At 42.9% G+C, this 21,907-nt stretch overlaps 1 protein-coding gene across 1 annotated transcript in view; it reads left to right on the top strand.

Annotated features, from left to right (window-relative positions):
- SLC10A7 (solute carrier family 10 member 7) overlaps positions 1-21,907 on the top strand; it is a gene marked incomplete in the record, with an annotated part of 287,910 nt that overhangs the window by 194,155 nt on the left and 71,848 nt on the right. Inside the window, 1 exon segment of the mRNA XM_073604635.1 lies at positions 12,524-12,559. Within this exon segment, the coding sequence (XP_073460736.1) occupies positions 12,524-12,559 (36 nt within the window).

The raw sequence follows: 21,907 nt of genomic DNA, 5'->3' as shown, positions 1-21,907 counted from the left end.
ATCCACCATCCAGCTGCAGGGGCCCAACTTATGATCTTGCATACATGTCTACTGCTTTCAGAAAATGCCCCTGACCTGAGCTCATCATTGCGCACCCTTTCCAGATGCTTGTATGTGACATCACATACAAGCATGTGGGCTGGATGCGAGAGGTAGATCAGCAGGATGAGTGTGCCAGGACAGGCAGATGTGTCTCATCTCTGCTCCTTTCACCACTCTGCGTATTACGCATATCATAGATGAGAAGAGGGTACAGCGATGGGAAAAATGAGCAGGAGGGGCTTAGAGGTGGAACAGAAGAGCAGGAGGGTACAGCAGTGGGGTAGATGTGGAAGAGGAAGACTATCGCGCTATATTGAATCAAAAAAGTAGATGTGCAGGGAGGTACAGTGGTGGAAGAGATGAGAAGGGGGTTCAGCAGTGGGACAAAAGAGCAGGGGGATACAGTGTTGGGCCAGATGAGCTGGGGGGTTCAGTGTTGGGGCAGAAAAGCAGGGGGTAGAGCAGTGGGGCAGATGTAAAAGGAGGTTTATTGGTGGGACATATGAGCAGGGGGTTACAGTGGTGGGGCAGAAGAGCAGGGGGAACAGTGGAGGGGCAGGAGAGCAGGGGGAACAGAGGTGGGGCAGAACAGGGGGGTACAAAGGTGAGACAGATGTGCAGGAGGTACATTGGTGGGGCAGATGAGAAAGCGGGTTACAGTGGTTCGGTAGATGAGCAGATGGGTTCAGTGTTAGGACAGATGAGAAGGTCATTCAGTAGTGAGACAGAAGAGCATGGGGATACGGCAGTGGAGCAGATGTGCAGGGAGGTACAGTGGTGGGGCAGATGAGAAAAGGGGTACATTGATGGGGCAGATGAGCAGGGGGGTTACAATGATGGGACAGAAGAGCAAGGGGGTACAGTGGTGGGACAGAAAAGCAGGGGGGACAGTGGGGCAGATGAGCAGGGGGTTGCAGCGGTGGGGCAGAGTAGCAGGGGGTTACAGCAGTGGGGCAGAGGAGCAGGGGGTACAGAGGTGGGGCAGATGTGCAGAGGAGTAGGAAGGTACATTGGTGGAACACATGAGCAGGGGCATACAGTGGTGGGAAAGAAGAGCAGATGGGACAGATGTGCAGGAGGAACAGTTTCGTGGGGCAGATGACGAAGGGGGTTACAGTGGTGAGGAAGATGAGCAGATAAGTTCAGTGTTAGGACAGATGAGAAGATGGTTCAGAGGTGGAGCTGATGTGCATGGAGCTACAGTGGTGGGGCAGATGAGAAAGGGGGGATTTTGATGGGGCAGATGAGAAAGGGGGGATTTTGATGGGGCAGATGGAAGGGGTTTACAGTGGTGGGACAGAAGTGCAGGGTGGTACAGTGGTGGGGCAGATGTACAGGGGGTTACAGATGTGGGACAGATGAGTAGGGGGGTACAGTGGTGGGGCAGATGTGCAGGGTAGTACAGTGGTGGGGCAGATGTGCAGGGGGTTAAAATGGTGGGGCAGATGTGCAGGGTAGTACAGTGGTGGGGCAGATGTGCAGGGGGTTACAATGGTGGGGCAGATGTGCAGGGTAGTACAGTGGTGGGGCAGATGTGCAGGGGGTTACAATGGTGGGGCAGATGTGCAGGGTAGTACAGTGGTGGGGCAGATGTGCAGGGGGTTACAATGGTGGGGCAGATGTGCAGGGTAGTACAGTGGTGGGGCAGATGTGCAGGGGGTTACAATGGTGGGGCAGATGAGCAGGGGGGGTACAGTGGTGGGGCAGATGAGCAGGGGGGGGGGAACAGTTGTGGGGCAGATGAGCAGGGGGGGAACAGTGGTGGGGCAGATGAGCGGGGGGGTACAGTGGTGGGGCAGATGAGCGGGGGGTACAGTGGTGGGGCAGATGAGCGGGGGGTACAGTGGTGGGGCAGATGAGCGGGGGGTACAGTGGTAGGGCAGATGGCAGATGAGCGGGGGGGGAACAGTGGTGGGGCAGATGAGCGGGGGGGGGGAACAGTGGTGGGGCAGATGAGCGGGGGGTACAGTGGTGGAGCAGATGAGCGGGGGGTACAGTGGTGGGGCAGATGAGCGGGGGGTACAGTGGTGGGGCAGATGAGCAGGGGGGGGTACAGTGGTGGGGCAGATGAGCAGGGGGGGGAACAGTGGTGGGGCAGATGAGCGGGGGGGGGGAACAGTGGTGGAGCAGATGAGCGGGGGGGAACAGTGGTGGAGCAGATGAGCGGGGGGGAACAGTGGTGGAGCAGATGAGCGGGGGGGGTACAGTGGTGGGGCAGATGAGCGGGGGGGTACAGTGGTGGAGCAGATGAGCAGGGGGGGTACAGTGGTGGGGCAGATGAGCAGGGGGGTTACAGTGGTGGGGCAGATGAGCAGGGGGGTACAGTGGTGGGATAGAAGAGCAGGGGGGTACAGTGGTGGGATAGAAGAGCAGGGGGGTACAGTGGTGGGATAGAAGAGCAGGGGGGACAGTGATCCCAGGCATGAGAGTGCGGGATGTTAATTTCTCACTACTAGTTTACAGCATTTACATTATAAAAAATCCTTTTCGTGATTGAGAGTGTGAAGTTGACATTTTTTTTTGTTATAAAATCGGCACGCTCAGTTTCTTTGAAAACATTTTTCAGCACACTGTGCTCAAAAGGTTGCCTACTCCTGATCTAGGATTTGCACAAAAAAAAAAAAAATTACATATGCAAAAACCTGTGATCCAGATCAGAAGCCCGGTATGCGAATTTTCTCACATTAAATTGACTTCTGATCTGGGAAGCAGGCAACACCCCAGGTGCTTGTATACCAGTGTTATTTTTTACGTCAAATTTCGATTTAGGTCTAGTCCTAGTCTTTTGACTAAAATTACATTTTACTTTTAGTCATATTTTAGTCATCTGAATAGTTTGTCGTATTTTAGTCGACTAAAATAGTTGACTAAATTGTAATGCGTTATTTAAGCATTTCTCTAGAATTGCCTAAATCTTTATATGCTCCTTGAGTAAGAATCGAATATGTTATTATTTATGGTATCAAGGTTTGAACATCTTTATAAATTAAAACCAAGTCTCATAGACAAAAATATTGTTTTTTGACAAACAGAAATGCAACTTTAAAATATATTTAAAAAACAAAACAAAACTGTAACTGTTACTATTGGCTGTAATGCCATTGCACATACACTATTGTCAAAAGTATTGGGATGCCTACCTTTTACATGAACTTGGGATACATATTGGCATCCCACTCTTAGTCCGTAGGGTTCAATATTGAGTTGGCCCACCCTTTGCAGCTATAACAGCTTCAGCTGTTCTGGGTAGCCCGTCCACAAAGTTTAGAAGTGTGTCTATGGGAATGTTTGACCATTTGAAGCGCATTTTGTGAGGTCAGGCATTGATGTTGGATGAGAAGGCCTGGCTCAAAGTTTCCACTCTAATTCATCCCAAAGGTGTTCTATCGGGTTGAGGTCAGGACTCTGTGCAGTCCAGTGAAGTTCCTTCACCCCAAACTTGCTGATCCATGTCTTTATGGACCTTACTTTGTGCACTGGTCCAAATCATTTTCTGGAGGGGGGATTATGGCGTGGGGTTGTTTTTCAGGGGTTGGGCTTGGGCTTGGCCCCTTAGTTCCAGTGAAGGAAACTCTTAAGGCATCAGCATACCAAGACATTTTGGACAATTTCATGCTCCCAACTTTGTGGGAACAGTTTGGGGATGGCTCTTTCCTGTCCCAACATGACTGCGCACCAGTACACAAAGCAAGGTCCATAAATGAGTGGTTTTGGAGTGGACGAACTTGACTGGCCTGCACAGAGTCCTGACCTCAACCCGATAGACCCATAGAACACCTTTGGGATGAATTTGAGCGGAGAATGCGAGCCAGGCCTTCTGGTCCAACATCAGTGCCTGACCTCACAAATGCACTTCTGAAAGAATGGTCAAACATTCCCATAGACACACTCCTAAACCTTGTGGACAGCCTTCCCAGAAGAGTTGAACTTGTTATAGCTGCAAAGGGTGGGCCAACTCAATATTGAACCTACGGACTAAGACTGGGATGCCATTAAAGTTCATGTGCGTGTAAAGGCAGACAACCCAATACTTGGGAGAGATAAAGATAAAGGGTGTTTTACTAAAGCTGGAGAGTGCATCTGGTGCAACTCTGAATAGGTTTTATTGCCAAAGCTTAATTGAATAAGTTGAGGTTAGAAGCTGATTGGCTACCATGCACAGCTGCACCACATTCTGAGTGCTCCAGTTTTAGTAAATCTACCCCATAGTGTATTACCTGAATATATTACCAACATTAAATATTAGGGAAAAAAAAAAAGAAAAGCCTTTAAAAAAAAAAAAAAAAAAATCTTTCAGCAGCTTAGTAGATGCCCCCTATTTATTCTTAATAATATTGTTAATTTCATCAACGAAAATATTTTCGGCAATAAAATTAACACTGTTGCGTACATTTTCTGCCGTTCAGTGTGTGCTCTATAATGGAAATTTGTAACCAGAGGTCACTTTGTAGCTTGTTTCATTTAACCCGCCTGCATGCTCCTGTTGGCCATATAGTCATTCTTCATATCCTCAAACCAATATAAAGGTTCCAGTGATTAAAAAGCAAATGTGCATATTGAAGTCTTGATTTCCATTATAGAAGGATCACGGCAGATGATCATCAAGCCGGTACAATGCATGTTCCCTTATAGAGAGAGTATATCTTGGATGAAAGAATGACAATTCAAAGGGGTGATTGCTCTGCATATAATGTTCAGAACTCGTTCTGTGTTGGTACTGTACAATTAGGCTAGGAATTATTTCTGGACAGTTTGTGTTAACATTTTTAAGCTGCTGACAGTAAGAAATACATTGGTTTAGTGAATAATAAAGTGTTTTGCTGTTTTCAGTGTTCAATAGATATCTACATGCACTCCGTTTCTTTGCTCTTTGTCGAGGGAACTCTGTGTGATCCACTTGTACTGCTAGAATTCCCTTTTTTTTCCCCTGTAATGTTAACAGTATTAATCCTTATACTGTATATGATAGATAAAAATACAAAAAAGTCATACTAAAATAAAAAGCTTATGCTCATTATTTCCAATTTTCCCATACATGCAAATGCGTAACTTTGGACTTACAGTATGCAGTCTGAATAGTTACAGTCTGTATACAGTCTGAATAGCTCTAAAACATGTTTATTTTATAATGAAAAGACAATGAAAACATTTTTCCTGCCTAAGTAAATTAATCTTTCTCAGATGCTAGACTACAAAAGTAAAGTTTTGGGTTTTTTTTAGTTTAATAATTATATTAGCATTGAGGCAGAAGTCTGAGCAAGCAGCTACACAGATTAAATACAAAGTTGTATGCAAATTCTCAGAACAATCTTAGAACCTTTGTTTGTTGTTTAAAAAAATTGAATTTGCTTTCATCATTTGATTTTGAAATAAGTGGACTTAACTGAACAAAATACACATACACAGTTATTTATTTGTTTGAGAAACATTTTCCATTCTGCTCCTTTGAATTTTCCTGTCACTGCAGTTGAAAACGAACATCGATTTGACCCACTAATGATTAGAAAAACTAACAAACCTTTGCTGCAATGTAAAGTATTGAGTGTAAAGCTTGTATAACAGTGTAAATTTGCTGTCCCTTCAAAATAACTTAACACACAGCCATTAATGTCTAAACCGTTGGCAGCAAAAGTGAGTACACCCCTAAGTGAAAATTTCCAAATTGGGCCCAACTAGCCATCTCTCTCCCCCCCCCCCCCCCCGGTGTCATGTGACTCGTTAGTGTTACAAGGTCTCAGGTGTGAATGGGAAGCAGGTGTGTTTTAATATTTGTGTTATCGCTCTCACTCTCTCATACTGGTCACTGGAAGTTCAACATGGCACCTCATGGCAAAGAACTCTGAGGATCTGAAAAAAAAGAATTGTTGCTCTACATAAAGATGGCCTAGGCTATAAGAAGATTGCCAAGACCCTGAAACTGAGCTGCGGCACTGTGGCCAAGACCATATAGCGGTTTACCAGGACAGGTGCCACTCAGAACAGGCCTCGCCACGGTCGACCAAAGAAGTTAAGTGCACGTGCTCAGTATCATAACCAGAGGTTGTTTTTGGGAAATAGACGTATGAGTGCTGTCAGCATTGCTGCAGAGGTTGAAGGGGTGGGGGGGCAGCCTGTCAGTGTTCAGACCATACGCCGCAAACTGCATCAAATTGGTCTGCAGGGCTGTCGTCCCAGAAGGAAGCCTCTTCTAAAGATGATGCACAAGAAAGCCCGGAAACAGTTTGCTTAGGACTCCAAGGTTCTAAACCGTTTGCTTAAGACTTAAGGTTCCAGGTATTACTGGAACCATGTCCTGTGGTCTGATGTGACCAAGATAAACTTAATTGGTTCAGATGGTGTGAAGCGTGTGTGGCAACCAGGTGAGGAGTACAAAGACAAGTCTGTCTTGCCTACAGTCAAGCATGGTGGTGGGAGTGTCATGGTCTGGGGCTGCATGAGTGCTGCCAGCACTGGGGAGCTACAGTTCATTGAGGGAGCCATGAATGCCAACATGTACTGTGACATACTGAAGCAGAGCATGATCCCCTCCCTTCAGGGGACTGGGCCGCAGACCAGAATTACAACATAACCAACCCAAACACACTTCCAAGACAACCACTGCCTTGCTAAAGAAGCCAAGGGTAAAGGTGATGGACTGGCCAAGCATGTCTCCAGACCTAAACCCTATTGAGCATCTGTGGGTTATCCCCAAATGGAAGGTGGAGGAGCACAAGGTCTCTAACATCCACCAGCTCAGTGATGTCATCATGGAGGAGTGGAAGAGGACTCCAGTGGCAACCTGTGAAGCTCTGGTGAACTCAATGCCCAAAAGGGTTAAGGCAGTGCTGGAAAATAATGGTGGTCACAGAAAATATTGACACTTTGGGCCCAATTTGAACATGTTCACTCAGGGGTGTACTCACTTTTGTTGCCAGCGGTTTAGACATTAATGCATGTGTGTTGAATTATTTTGAGGGGACAGCAAATTTACACTGTTATACAAGCTATACACTCACTACTTTACATTGTAGCAAAGTGTCATTTCTTCAGTGTTGTCACATGAAAAGATATAATAAAATATTTACAAAAATGTGAGGGGAGTACTCACTTTTGTGAGACACTGTATTTCCCAATTCGGGAGGTCACAGAGTCCAGACCGCTGATGATAGGTCTCCCCTGTGATTTGACGGGATTTTTGTGAACTTTAGGGAGAAAGTATATCACCGGTATCCTTGGGGCCATAGGAACTAGATATGCTCTTTCTTTTTTATTAAGTAAATGGTCATTAAAACCTGCTTCAATTAGTTTGGTAAGGTCTTTTTTATATTTTCCCTTCGGGTCATAGTGTAAAGCAAATTTACACTTATACAAGCTGTACACTCACTATTTTACATTGTAGCAAAGTGTCAATTCTTCAGTGTTGTCACATGAAAACATTTAATAAAATATTTACAAAAATGTGAGGGGTGTACTCACTTTTGTGAGATACTGTAGATTTGTGTTTGTCCCAAGTACATTTGAAGACACTTATTGTTGACTGACTCACTACCAGTCAAGAGAAAATGAAAGCATAAGTTCTGCTTTAAAAAAAAAAAAAAAAAAAATAAGTGCACATATTTTTGCAGAAAAAAAATTTGCATCTTAATATATTTTCTTGCAGGGAGGCGTTCTTGCCTTGAAGGCATTGTGTCCATGATCAGTCAGGCTTCTGCATGCAGATAAGCCCTGCAGCTTTCTGCGCGTACCTCCATACAGGCTGTCAGTTTGAAAGCTGCAGGGCTTGTTAATGAACTACAAGGACACTCATCAGAACTACAAGCTGTCTACCACAGTGGCAGATGGTACTTGTAGTTCATTAATTCGCTGGAAACTATGAATGAATGACACGGGCATGTTGGTGGATCCCCACATGACCGCGCTGTTTTTTAATTGTAACAGTGAGTGTGGAGAGATGATCCCTCACCCGGTGTCGCACTAAAGGGGAAATCGGGGGGAGGCAGCAGTAGCTGGAGCATGTTACATGTTCCAAAAGGTGAACTTATCCTTTAACATAACGCATACTTTTTGGGAGATGTGAACATAACATTAGACACTAGAAAGTGTGAAGGGAAACTTCAAATAAATAATTGAATATATTTATAGATTATTGGCAGTTTTGTGGCAGGAGTTAAATAATGGGCTTTAGTTACCCAGCTTCTTTTTCTACCATTGTCAAAAAATTAAGTGTTGGCTGTACACCATAGTATGTAAAAGTTCCCCAACTTTAAGATGTCTATAAGGCCCCTTTCACAGAGGCGCTTCGATCAGGTCCGCCTGTCAGTTTTTCATGCAGACCTGATCGGAGCCTCCATTCACTCCTATGGAGCAGCAGATGTCAGCGGGGGCATGTCCGCTGACACCCGCTGCTATCTGATCCAATCCTGTCTGCCAAATCCAGATGGATGGTGATCCTATTTTCCATCCGTCTGAAGGATCGGATCGGATATGATCAGGTGACAAGGGCATGCAGTCTGTTGTCATCCGATATCCCCATAGAGGAGAGCGGGACTCTGTCAGTCTATGCTCAGCACAGTGAGCAGACTGTCAGCGGAACGATCCCCCGCTCAGTAAGCGGATGACACAAAATGGAGGCGCCCGTGTGAAAGGGCCCTATGGCTTGATGTTGTAGGAGTGAGATTCTGGGTTGGTGCATGCATTACCCAGAAATATCACACTAGAGAGATAGGAAAAGAAGGAAAGAGAATAGAGGAAATTGGTAGAACAGAGTAATCCCAAGTGTTTTCTTCAGAATAATGGTTGTTTGAAGTCGATTTCTTTTAAAGGGTTAGTGCCGCATGACCAAAATATGTATTGGCTAAGTTTATATTACTAGTATCATTGCTATTTAGATATTGAAAACCGAAGAGTTTGATCAATTTGTCTATAATTGATCAGTAAATCGGTGAATAGGTGCAGCAACAGGCAGCATTATTGCATTAGCATCCTTGAAGCTACAAAGTGTATTTCCCCTCTCACAGCTTTGGTTCTCCCCTGAGTAATATCTCACAAAGACACTGGGCCTTTACCGTAGCTGGACAAGACTTCTTACAAAGCTTTTAACTCTTTGAGCTGTGTATAGCTTTGTTTAATAGTTGTTCTGTTGCCTCTGTGGAAGAGTGTGTGCACAGAACTGTGTGGCTCTGGTGCCTCCTGGGTACAGAAGAAATGCAGTCAGATGAAACACTCGCTACATACTTTTTAAATATTCATGTATCACTATTTTTACATTAAATTGACATGTTGTGTTTTTTGTTATGAACTGGTTCACCCTGCAGGTTTTGCAAACATGTGCATATGCATTTTTGCTTAAAGCGCACCTACCAGCTAGTTTAAACTTTTAAAGCCAACAGTTCTGCTAGCTGTAAAAAAAAAATAAAAAAACACGAGTTGGCCAGTGTTGGCTTTACTAGCCAGAAAACCAAACCCTTAATTTGTAATGTAGCCAATAAGTGGGTTACTAATTGGATAGAGGGGTGGAGGGTGTTAGCACTGAACACAGGAATGTTAGGGCAATAGCAGGCCCCTTGCATTCTTTCCCACAGGGCAATTATTTGTAAAAGTCTAAAATAAATGTAACTGCATGTTTTGTTGGCATGTATTAAAAGAGCTTTCTGCTGCGAAAAGCAAACATGCCCTGTGTTTACAGATGGAAGCTGTTTATTACGTTACAGTCATCAGCTCTTTAAAGTACAGTTGTCACCACCTCTGATAAAGTTTCTAAAATGGCCGCAGAAATAAAATGTAGGCACCTAGTGAACCCTGCATATGAGTTCAAAACTCTTCCCTAGCACCTCAGGAACTCTGTTGTGAACATTTCCCTGCAGTGTTAAAAACTAGCCTGCTTCTTATGGGTTCTCAACTCTGATGAGCTGACTTACTGGCCAATAAGAAAGTGTGCAAAGCGGGAGGAGGCAGGGTAAGTCCTCAGAACTGTAAGGTGAATATCCAGATTTGCCTAAAAACCGTGGCCATAGATTCTGGTCCTACTGGAGAAGATGTTTTGAGGCTTGCATTTTATTGCTGAAGCCATTTTAGAATGTTTTCAGGTGTGATCACTTTCACTTTGGTTAAAGACTAAAGCCCCGTACACACGATCGGACTTTCCATTGGGAAATGTTCGATGTCAGGCTGTTGGCGGAAAATCCGACTGTGTGTATGCTCCATCGGACAGTTGTTGTCAGATTTTCCGCCAACAAATGTTGGCTAGCATGTCTTCAAATTTTCCGCCAACAAATGTGTGTTGTCGGATTTTCCTATCTTGTGTACACAAATCCGTCGGACAAAAGTCCAAAGTACAAACACGCATACTCGGAAGCAAGGACGAGCCAGAAGCAGTCGGTCTTGTAAACTAGCGTTGGTAATGGAGAATTAACATTCATGACATGGCAAATTATGAAATCTCGAAATGCAGCGCACAATTCTCTTCTTCTTTAATGGGATAATAATGAAGCTGCTTTGCTGTTGATACTGATGGAGTTATTGCAAACACATTTTCAAAGGCTTTTTTTTTTTTTTTAATTTTTTGGGCAAGTTACCACAACACCATTATCCCATAGTTTTTAAGATCAAAGATACAACTATGTTGGTGTCCCTTGTTAATTTTACATTGTATTTTTTTAAATGTAACTGCCTACTCCCAAAATGTCATTTGAAGTAAAACACATAGCCAAGTATTATTCTCCACAATGTTTTTATTGTGCATTAAAAAAAGAAAACAAATACAATTAGACTTGCTATCTGCCGATAGAACTTAACCAAATAGTGCATTCTATGCATCCGAAAATATTCCAAATCAAATCATTATTCAACCAAAAAATAATGTCAAAGCAATAACTCCAAGGCCAATAATAAATAACCCGTTATCTCCTCCGAATCCGCAACATGTCTGGTTGATGAACGGCCATTCAGAAATGAACTGAAAAGCACGAAATGAAAAGCGCAAACTGAAAAGTGCTAAATGAAAAGCTCGGAAAAAAAAAAAGCACGAATCAACACCCACCAAACTTCTACTAACACGAAATTAGCAGAAGGAGCCCAAATCGTGGCGCTAAAGAACTGAAAATCCACGTAGTACGTCTAGTACCTCACCACGTTCGTAGTTGTTGGCAAACAATTGTGTGTATGCAAGACAAGTTTGAGACAACGCCCTTTGGACAAAATTCCACGGTTTTGTTGTTGGAAAATCCGATCGTGTGTATGAGGCATTAGCCTTTATCAGAGGCCAGCCTAGTTGAGAAAACTGGTAGTTAATGCAGGTGCTCCCATAGATCACTATTGGGGTTTATTTACTAAGGGCAATAAGACTGATTTTCATCATTCAATCACGTGCAAGTAAACATGCTGATTTCCTTTTAATTTTCCTTGCACCTGATTGGGTTTTCTTTTCAAAGTGAAGCTTCACCACATTCACTAAGCACTGGGGAAAATTAGTGCAACTGCATTTGCAAAGTGCACAGTCTATTTGCCTTTAGAAAGCCAACGCCATTGAGTTCTAAGGATAACGGTCTCAGTATTGCAGAAATCTGACGCCAACAAATTTTGTTCTGTGCAGGGTAATGAACGGGCAAGCCCTGTCTGGACAGCTGCCCCTTCATAGATGATTTTTAGTATCTCAGTAACATTACTGAATCGCTAGTAATTCATCTCTAAGAGTTGCAATCAATAAAACTTTGATCAAACGGATAGAGCAAACGGCCTCCTTGTAACAAGTTGTATGTAGGAGAGATCAATTACCCTCAACTGGAACCTTTTGTGATCATAGTTAGTCTGGTTGAAAAAAGAAACAAGTCCATCCAGTTTAACCAAAAGAAGGGGAAAAAATCATTGCTGTTATCATTTCTACTAAGTGCTACTTGTGTAGCTCATTCTGTAGGGAGACATTCCTTTTTTTAGACCTGGTTCACATGTTTGGGTTATAACATTTTTTACATTCATTGCACTAAGGCTGTCCATGGACAGTTCATTTTCATTTCATCAGCCAGCAGCAATCAGCGCTGTGCCATTGTATTCTGATAGTGGGAAGACTCTGCTGTCAGACTACACTGATCAGCGGCTGCAGCTGATTGGCTTAACCAGAGGGAAGCCACGGGCTGCTGAAAGACTTGCCAACCATTCAGGGAAGGGACTTGGAGGACAGGAGCAAGTTGTTCTAGTGTTCAGTTCCATGGAACCAGTTCATTCTGTTATTTAGAGCACTTCATTATAGTATTATAAACTGTAGAAAAGACAACAGAAGTTTACTGTTTGTGCCAGGGCCCCTGTATACTTCCTTTTCTATACTGGCACTCATTGCCCTATGAAATCACAATCTGCATTGCACAGGATACACATGCTATATTAAAAGATTTCCATATTAGTAATAATGCTGTTACATAAAATATCCTTTGCAATAATTTTGTATGATGTTTAACATGTTTTTATGAAATTGATCATGATTATTAACGTTTTCATATTATATTTCCAGGGTATTGTAGTGACTCCTCTGCTGCTACTTCTGTTTGTGAGTATCCTTCTTCCTTTTACCTTCTTCACGAATTAAAATATACAGTGTATATATAAAGAGAGAGATATCAAAGCAATGTATCATGAATTGTAGAATTTACAAAGGCCTGAAAACAGACCTTTTCTTCATTACTGGTGTCATGCTTTGGTTCTTGTATTTGAAGTCTTCATGGTATGTGGAACTTCCACAGATGGCAAAAACCAGACACCAAAAGTGTGTGCACTACATTAAATTTCAGGCCAAGTATATGTAATTATTTAGTGAGACAAACCTTGGGTTTTTATAGTTTATTAATATTGCAGTTTTAATGGGTTGTTGAGCCATTTGGTTTCCCATTTTCTCTCATCCATCAAGTTTCTAAGATGCTCCATTTTAACTGTAAATAATTGTTGTAAGTAGATTATTTCAGGGAAAAGTCCTTATTGCATTTACAAATTGTTCTTGTATTTTTATTTGTATAAAACCAGTGGTGTACATTTCTAGTTCTGTTTTAAAATACAGGAAAGCATGCGGACAACAAAAGTGAGCCTTATAGATTATTAAAGAATTCCTGAAACTTTTCCTTGTCAGATCAGAATAATGCCAACAGCAGGTTATGCTTTAAATTATAAAAGACGTTTCTTTAAAACCAAGCTTCTGCCTTTTGTGGAAGGCTGTAGATATTGTGTTTACATCCTATTTGCTGTGTCTGTGATTAGTTTTCTCTGACAGTCACATCAACTAATACAGGTTTGCTACGTGCCAGCAAAGTCATTAGACAAGAAGTGAAAACTCCTTTGACCAAATGTTGTACTTAAAGTGTATGTCATATAACATTTTTTTTTTTTTTTTACGTTTTGAATAAGATACAAAGGGTTAAAACTCCCTCCATCAATGTGCCATTTGGGACATTTCCCTTTGCTTCCTGTCCCAGAAACGCAACAGGAAGTAAGAGGAAATTTCCTATAGTTAGGGGAAATTCCTCTCATGCACAGTTGTCACTAGGACAGGAGTCTTTGAACTATTTTCCTTTACTTCTGGGTACTATTCTAATCATTTTGGAATTGCCTCTATTTTCTTTCCCAGTTGGGGACAGGTACAGTTGAATGTCCCCAGTGGGGACAGGTACAGCAGTAAAAATTCGACAGAGGGTGTAATCTTCCCCCACTTTATCCAACAACTAAAAAAAGGTTTTGCTTAGATATACACTTCAAAGTTTTTGCTGCCACCAATGTATATCGTACATCAGCAGCAGAAGGTTTTACACACAATAAGTGTAAATCTGACAAGCCAGCCCCTGCGCACCTCCACCATGTATCCTGAGCTCCATGCTCCTATCTGCGTACCCAGAACCTGCATAACAGGGGCCGCCAAGTAGAGGGGAGGGAGACCAATGAACGTCTGCTGATCCCACCTACCTATTAAGATCCCAGAAGTGATGTGTATCACCTCACTTCAGGGTTCAACTGTCACGGGATAGGAATATGGTAACCGGCTAATGTGGCGTGAAGATGCAGACTCCTGGGCTGTCAACCTTACCCAGAATACGCACATATGTATGGTAGGTATCCCAACACCTTAAATTATGTTTTTTCTATGTCATTGTAAGAACTTGCAAGCTTGAACTGCCATATTTGTTAGATGTAAATAAAACTAGATGGGGAAATCCCAAACTGCCAAGCTGGCATTTGTATCTTGTGATCATTTTTATTGTTTTCTTTTATCATTGTTGTAATATTTATTGTATGTATTATAACGCGGAGCATCCAAACATTTATTCTACTAAATTTGTAAACCATATTATGACTTTAAGCTAGTTAATATGTTAATTATTAAAGTAAATTTGTTTTGTACCTTTTTTTTTAATATTGTTGTGCTAGTGTGAAATTAGGCCTAATTGACCTTTGTTGTAATGCAACCAGAATTCAGCTGCACACAACCAAGCCTCTTGAGGATTAATAATTGTAAGATGTCTCATTTTGCTTGATTAAGCCATATAATGTTCTCCTCATGGTTTAACAGCTTTGATACCATATGTATTATTTATACTAAGATGCATGTTTCGACGCAAGTTAAGCTAAAAGTGTGAAACAGAGTACACATCATGGTGACAGGATGAAAGCTGTTTTTACATTTGTTATGTGCAACATATCTACATTCTTGTAGTACTTTTTGAATATACCCAATGTGCCTCAAATTCACAGAACTACGATAAACAAAAGATGTTTACAGCAGCGATTTCAGTATTTGATTCCTAATACCATCATTGGTCTGGAGATATATCAAGACTTTGAGTAGAAGCCTGTGGTCAATTATACTTCAGGTGGAAATGAGCTCAGAATGTGAAGATTTGCTATGTTAAAGGGAAAATTTTGAAATATTTATTGTGCCTAAGCAGTACCCTGAAACTTTTTACCTTTTGTCTGGAATTCCTCCTGAAAATAGCAGTGCACTCCCTGGTATATGAGGATGCCTAGGCACTCCCATGTCTGCATTCTCACAGTTGTATATCTGCAGTATGAAATTAAGGCACTGCTGCCTTTGACTGATGGAGATGCCATTACTGTGCTGCTGTTTGTTGTTTTTACTGGAAGCTCTGACTTGAGGAAGCAAATTCCCTGACTACCAAGATGGCTGCCTCCACACATGGTGACTGTGCAGAACAAGGCATGGTAAATCAGTAATGAGGAAAGATTAACTGCAAGGAGACCACAGGCAATACTGGTGACTGGTCCTTTGCCTTCCTCCTGCCTTTTTTGGGCACAGCTTCCAGAGTTCTACTCCTCTTTAAAGTATATATTTGGGCAAATTAAGCAAATATTAATTACATCTCTACAATATGTATATATTCCCCTTTTTTATCTCTTTAAAAACAAATGCTGCAAATATAGAAAAATACCTGTTGGCCCTGCCAAGAACATACACTTTGGCCTCCACCATTAGTGATAGGTCCCTAACCACCATATGGTAGTAGATTTGGTTAGTATTTGTAAATAGTACAGGGAGGATTACTTGATATTCCTATACTATTCCCCAGCATCCATACCAGCAGGAGGTAGTTTGTGATTTGTGGCAAGGCAAGAATGTTATCTCAACTACCACTGTTCAGCCCCACCTAAAACAAGATTCTCATCTAGCCTCATAGTAGGATAGTCCTTAGTTAATGTTAACATTTTAAGTGGTCTTGTAGAGAGGACTTTGGGACAGTATTTAGTGTAATTTTTGTTCTACTAAAAGGAAATTATATTATTAGAAATTATATCCTGGCCTGGAAATTACCTCCTGCTGGAATTTGCATTTGTTATATAGTAGCGAGGCAGAGGGATCACTGAGGAGCTTTTTTAGCAGATCTCCCCACCTCAGTCTCCAGGAGAGATATCAGAAGCTAATAGAATTTAAAGGAATGCTATAGTATTTATTTATTTTTTTCAAATATAAATTTTTTATTGTTTTTCAAAACAATACAAAGACAAAGAATAAGAGCCAAGAAAACAAAACAAAAATAAATAAAAGGATGGAAGCGGTAGATACTGCAGTACAGTGCCAGCCTTAACAATTAGTGTTCACAAGTAGTGACATGCGATAATGGTAACCATAATATCTGAACCAACTATAATCACAATGGAATAGTCGTCCTCCATACTTTCCATCTTCAAAATAATACGGTGTACTGGACAGTAAGTCTCACCATGTCTTCGTGGTTATAAGTCTGGTTCTACTGCCCTTTCCCTGAGTGACAAAAAAGCATACAACCGTAAAGGAGAGATATATTGAGGGAGAGGCAAGGCGAGCTAAAGCATGGTGATCATATAAGAAAAAGAAAATGAAAAAAAAAAACATAGAAATTCCAGTGAGGTAGGAAAGAAAAAGGGAAAGGGGAGAAAGAGAGTCAGAGAAGCATTAAGGGGGAAGAGTGGGGAGTGAGGGGGGGGGGGATTTTGAGCCCGGGCGACAGGGCACGTCATCTTCAGATCTGTGGGGTTTTATTATTCATGTGGCAAGCAGCGCCATCCCTTCATCAGAGAATATAAACATCATCCAGAGTCTCCATGCCTTGGTATGTTGTTCTTGTTTGTTATGTGCTGTCAGGACTAAGTCCTCCAACTTCCTGATCTCCTCCACTCTGCGTAGCCATAACCCAACAGTCAGTGGTGTGCATTTCTTCCACATAAGTGGGATGCAGTATTTAGCCGCATTCAGTAGGTGTCTTATTATGGACTTTTTGTAGCTCCGTGCAGGTATTGTGGTGGCGTGGAGCAGGATGAAAGCTGGATCATCGCTTATCATGTGATCTGTAAATTTTTGAGTGATCGTCCGGACTGTTGTCCAGAAATGCTGAAGCAGAGGGCAAGACCAGAAAATGTGGAGGAGTGTCCCAATGTCTGTCTGACATCTCCAACATCTATCTGTAGTATTAGGGAAGTACGTATGTAGCCTTTGAGGCGTGTGGTACCATCTGGTCAGGATCTTATAATTGAGTTCTTGTATCTTTGTACAGATAGATGTTTTTAGGGAGAATCTGATAATCGTTTGAATTTGTGTGTTAGTAAACTTGCATTGTAACTCTGTTTCCCATTGCTGTATGAATGTCAGGTCAGGTTGTTCAGTAGGGGAATTGAGTAATCCATATGTTTTAGACAGTACCCGTGGCAATGTTCCCTCGTCTGCACAGTAGTCTTCAAAAGTCGTCAAGTCGCGGTTAAACTGTGCTGGGTTAGGGATCGAATGTAAGAAATGGTGTATTCTGATTGCTTTCCAGAATGGCAGTTGGAATTGTCCCTCCGCATCAGTTAGGTTTGAGATGGAGGGCCATTGGTTTTCAACCAAAAAATGTGATGCCTGGTCCCTGCCGGACGCTATAAATGTCTTGTACTCTGATTGTTCTAAACCAGGGGGGAAAGAAGGGTTTCCTAATATCGGGTAAAGAGGAGAGTCTCTAGAGGAGATGGAGGTAGTGGACAGAATAGATACACCTATTTTAAGGGTCGTACCTAATACCGGGTGCGACTTCAGTTCTGGCGGAAGCTGGTCAAAGCACCACACCGCTCCCTTCAAAGGGGCTGCGGACTGCGCCTGTTCCAGTTGTATCCAGAGCTTGTTTTGGCCGTGTCTGTTCCAGTCTATTGCTCTGCCTAGGTGAACTGCCCGGTAGTAGTTCCGCAAATCCGGTAGAGCTAGTCCTCCAAATTGTTTGGGTAATGTCAGGTAGCGCCTGCGTAGCCTAGGTTTCAAATTCGCCCAGACAAATTTAACAAAAAGGGAGTGCACTTGCTTAAAGTATTGAGGTGGGATCCTGACTGGCAGTGCCTGAAATAAATATAAAAATTTCGGTAGTATAGACATTTTTAGCAGATTGCACCTGCCGAACCAGGAGTGCAGACCCTTGTTCCACTCCTCCAGAAGTAAGCAAGTCTTAGTAATGGTGGAAAGTTGAGTCCGAAGGTGTGCTTTAGGTCATTAGGGATCTGGGTTCCTAGATATCTGAGGGAAGCATCGGACCATTTAAATCTAAACTGTGATTTTAGAGAGCTTAACCTAGGCGGTGTGATATTAATCCCCATCGCCTCTGATTTATCAAAATTGATTTTTAGATTGGATAAACTTCCATATCTATCGAATTCCCTGAGTAGATTTGGCAAGGACACTACCGGGTTGGTTAGGGAAAACATCAGATCATCAGCGTAGGCTGAGATCTTGTATTGGGTGCCCCCCACTGTCACGCCAGAAATATCTGGATTAGATCGTATAGTGCATAAAAGGGGTTCTAGGGCCAGGGCAAACAGGAGAGGAGAGAGCGGGCAGCCCTGTCTGGTACCATTCGATATAGGGAATGGGTCTGATAGTATTCCGTTTGCTTTGACCTGGGCGGTGGGGTTGGAATATAAGCTGAGGATCCATTGTAGCATCTTGTGCCCCAGGCCGATCTTTTTGAGAACTGAAGACATAAAAGCCCAACTAACCCGATCAAACGCCTTCTCCGCGTCTGTACTGAGAAAGACGCATGGGGTTTTAGTAGTCGAGACTATATGAATGAGATTAAGTACCTTAGTAGTGTTGTCCCTCGCCTCTCGGCCAGGGACAAACCCCACTTGATAAACATGTACTAATTCCGGTATGTGTTGGGTTAGTCTATTGGCCAGAATCTTCGTAAAGAGCTTGAGATCAACGTTCAACAGGGATATAGGTCTATAGCTTCCACATGCCGACGCATCTTTAGCTTCTTTCGGTATAAGGGAGACGTGTGCCCTTAGAGTGTCTCTGGGTAAAGGGGTCCCCTCTCCTAGGCAGTTAAACATCCGAACCATATGAGGGGCCAGGAGCGGCAGGAGGATTTGGTAATATTGTAGGGTAAACCCATCAGGGCCCGGAGCTTTGCCGGGTTTCATCCCACCTACTGCTCGCTGTAGCTCCTCCACGGTAATGGGGTCCTCCAAGTCTGTGCTCACTGTCGTCGAGATGTGGGGTATTTGAGCTGTTGATATGTAATTGTCTATCGTCGCGTTGTTCGGGGGTCGTACTGGGAGGTTATATAGGGATGAGTAATAATCCCTGAATTCCTTCGCTATCTGGGTTGGAGTGGTCTTTTTCTGTCCCGATGGGGCTATGATATGGGGAATGTATGTGGTTAATTTATGACTTCTAACTGCTTTGGCGAGTAGTTTCCCGCACTTATTCCCTGATTCGTATGAGAATTTTCGACATACTTGCAGTGCCGCTTTGGCTCTATAGTGTAGTAGGTCTACAGCCTGTTTTCTGAGGGAAAGCAGTTCTGCTTCTAATGAGATGACTGGGGTTTGTTTGTGTTTTGATTCAATTACATGGATTTTATGGAGAAGTAGAGTTAGTTGCTGCTCCCTTTCTCGTTTAATGCGGGCGCCATGTTTAATTAATACCCCTCTTATCACAGTTTTGTGGGCCTCCCATAGAATACCAGGGTCACAGTCTTCAGTATCATTAGTTTGAAAGTAATGTTTCAACTCATTTGTGACGTCTGTCATTACCTCTGGTGTCTGGAGTAAGCTTTCATTTAGCCTCCAAAATTTGGATTTAATGTTCAGAGTGGATGTCAGGCTATAACACAGAGTGATAGGCGCGTGATCCGACCATGTAATATTGCCTATCTCCACATTGTGGACAGCTTCTAGTTGGCTGTGTGGGACAAAGAAATAATCTATTCTCGAATACACTTTATGCGGGGACGAGTAGAAAGTGTAGTCTCTGTCACCTGAGTGGTGTAGTCTCCAGATGTCCAATAGTTGGGCATCGTGAAGATCTCGGATTATGCGCTTGTGTGTGCTCGTGCGTACGGATGAGGTGCCCGAGGAAGTGTCTACTGTAGGGACTAGGGGTATGTTGAGATCACCCCCCAGAATCAGTTGACCCTCCCTGAATTCTGCCAGCAATGTCAGTATACGGTGTAGGAAGGTATCCTGTCGGTCATTAGGGGCATAAATATTAGCTAACGTGACCTTCTTGTCCCCTATCCAGCCCTTAATGAATACATAGCGGCCTTCAGTGTCCACCAAGGTGTCACTACATGTCCAAAACATGGTGGGTTACCGGTCTTAAAGTGCGTTTCCTGAGGGAACGCTATGTCAGCGTGCGCTCTTTTAAGGTCATGTAGTAGCATGCGTCTCTTTTCTGGTATATTTAAACCCTTTGTGTTCAGTGAGAGGATGGTAATGGTGTCCATTGTTCCCGGGCCCAGGGGTGTTAGTAAAGAAAGTGGGCTGAAGAGAGTGGTTGGGGGAAAATTAAGGGGGAGAGAAGTAGATGGATGTCAGAAAGGGCTGGATAAAAGAGAAGATAAGAGAGAGAAAGAAAGAGAAGACAGAAGAGTTGAGTATGTAACCGTCTAACAAGACAGATAACTGACAGTTGAATCTGACTGTCGTATACCTAAATGCAAATAAACTTATTTGCTGAGAAGCATGTCCCTGTTTACGCCAGGGAAATGCTCCGTCCTAATTGGGAAGAGGTAAGAGTTGACCGAGAGGGAGTTTCCCGATTCACTCCACGCCCCCCAGCTTGACAACGTAAATTAATAACTAACTCTATAACAACTATAGTATTTATTTTATATATTGATGTAAAAAAAAAAGTTTTATTTAAATGAGGGCAGCCATATTTGCTTATTACATGCGCAGGTTCTCCTTCCTGCTATACAATGTTTGTGCTTTGCTGCTCCTTTTGACATTGCATGTTGACTGCCTCACCTAAAACAATGTACTTTTTATATGGTTAAAGCGGTTATAAACCACTGGAGAATAAAGAAAAAGCCTGCAGGACAACGGCATAATGTGTTAGTATGCATCACATACTAGCACATTATGAAATACCTTAAAACAGTGGTTCTCAACTCCTGTCTTCAGGACCCACTAACATGCCAGATTTTAAGTATTACCTTGGGAAGATACAGACTAGAATACTACAATCACTGAGCAGCAAATGATATCACCTGTGATGTATTTCAGTTATCTTGCAAACCTGGCCTGTTAGTGGGTCCTGAGGACAGGAGTTAAGAACCACTGCCTTAGAACAAAGCACTTCCAGCCACTCCCCCGAGTGTCTCCACTATAACCCTAACCCACTCCCTAAGTCATTTGTTTTTTGCTAGTATCGTGGACCTCTTCCCCCTCATGGAGAAATCACTCTCAGCTTTACTAGTTTTTTTATTTTACTTCGGATTCTTCAGTCAACTCTTCTATGTACTCTCAACTGTCTTCTGATACAACAACAGAACAGTGCATCTGGATCAGATCAACCTTTGTAAAACCTCTGGACACAAACCCTGACCCAACGCTGTTCGTGCAATGAATATAGTTAGCTGCAGTGTGGTATACAAGTCCAGGGCCATGGTCCATCTCTTTGAGACACAGACCCTGAAGACCTCTCCAGGAGTGTGCACACTGGCGGGCAAAGCCTGGAGCCTATATAGGGACCAGGGACATGGACAGGTAAAACTGGGTCACCCTGTATCTCTGATGATTACTGTAAAAAACTGGGATAATTCACTTTCTCTGTGTAATATTTTCAAACTTGGTGCTCAAATTCAACCACTCTCTTACTCTCAGGTGGATGACCAAGTGTTACATCACACCACAGGTGGCACACTTTACTACTGCGTTAAATATTTTATAAGGTACTCAGGCGCTTCATTCCACCCTTTTGCCACAAGGACTTTGCTACTGGATGGTCTGCACTCGGGTTTCTGCATACTCCTTCTCAGACACGCTTGCACTATTTTTGCACCCCACTCCATGAGTACCTCACAGGGGATTATCCTAACCCGTAGCAACAACAGAAGCAACCTGAAAGGGAGACACGGCGAAAGTTTAGGCAAGCATTTTCTCTGCTGAAGCCTAG

This window comes from Aquarana catesbeiana, linkage group LG01 (assembly GCF_042186555.1).
Source record: "Aquarana catesbeiana isolate 2022-GZ linkage group LG01, ASM4218655v1, whole genome shotgun sequence".
In the NCBI taxonomy this organism is placed as follows: Eukaryota; Metazoa; Chordata; class Amphibia; order Anura; family Ranidae; genus Aquarana; species Aquarana catesbeiana.
This window is presented reverse-complemented; position numbering and strand designations above follow the sequence as displayed.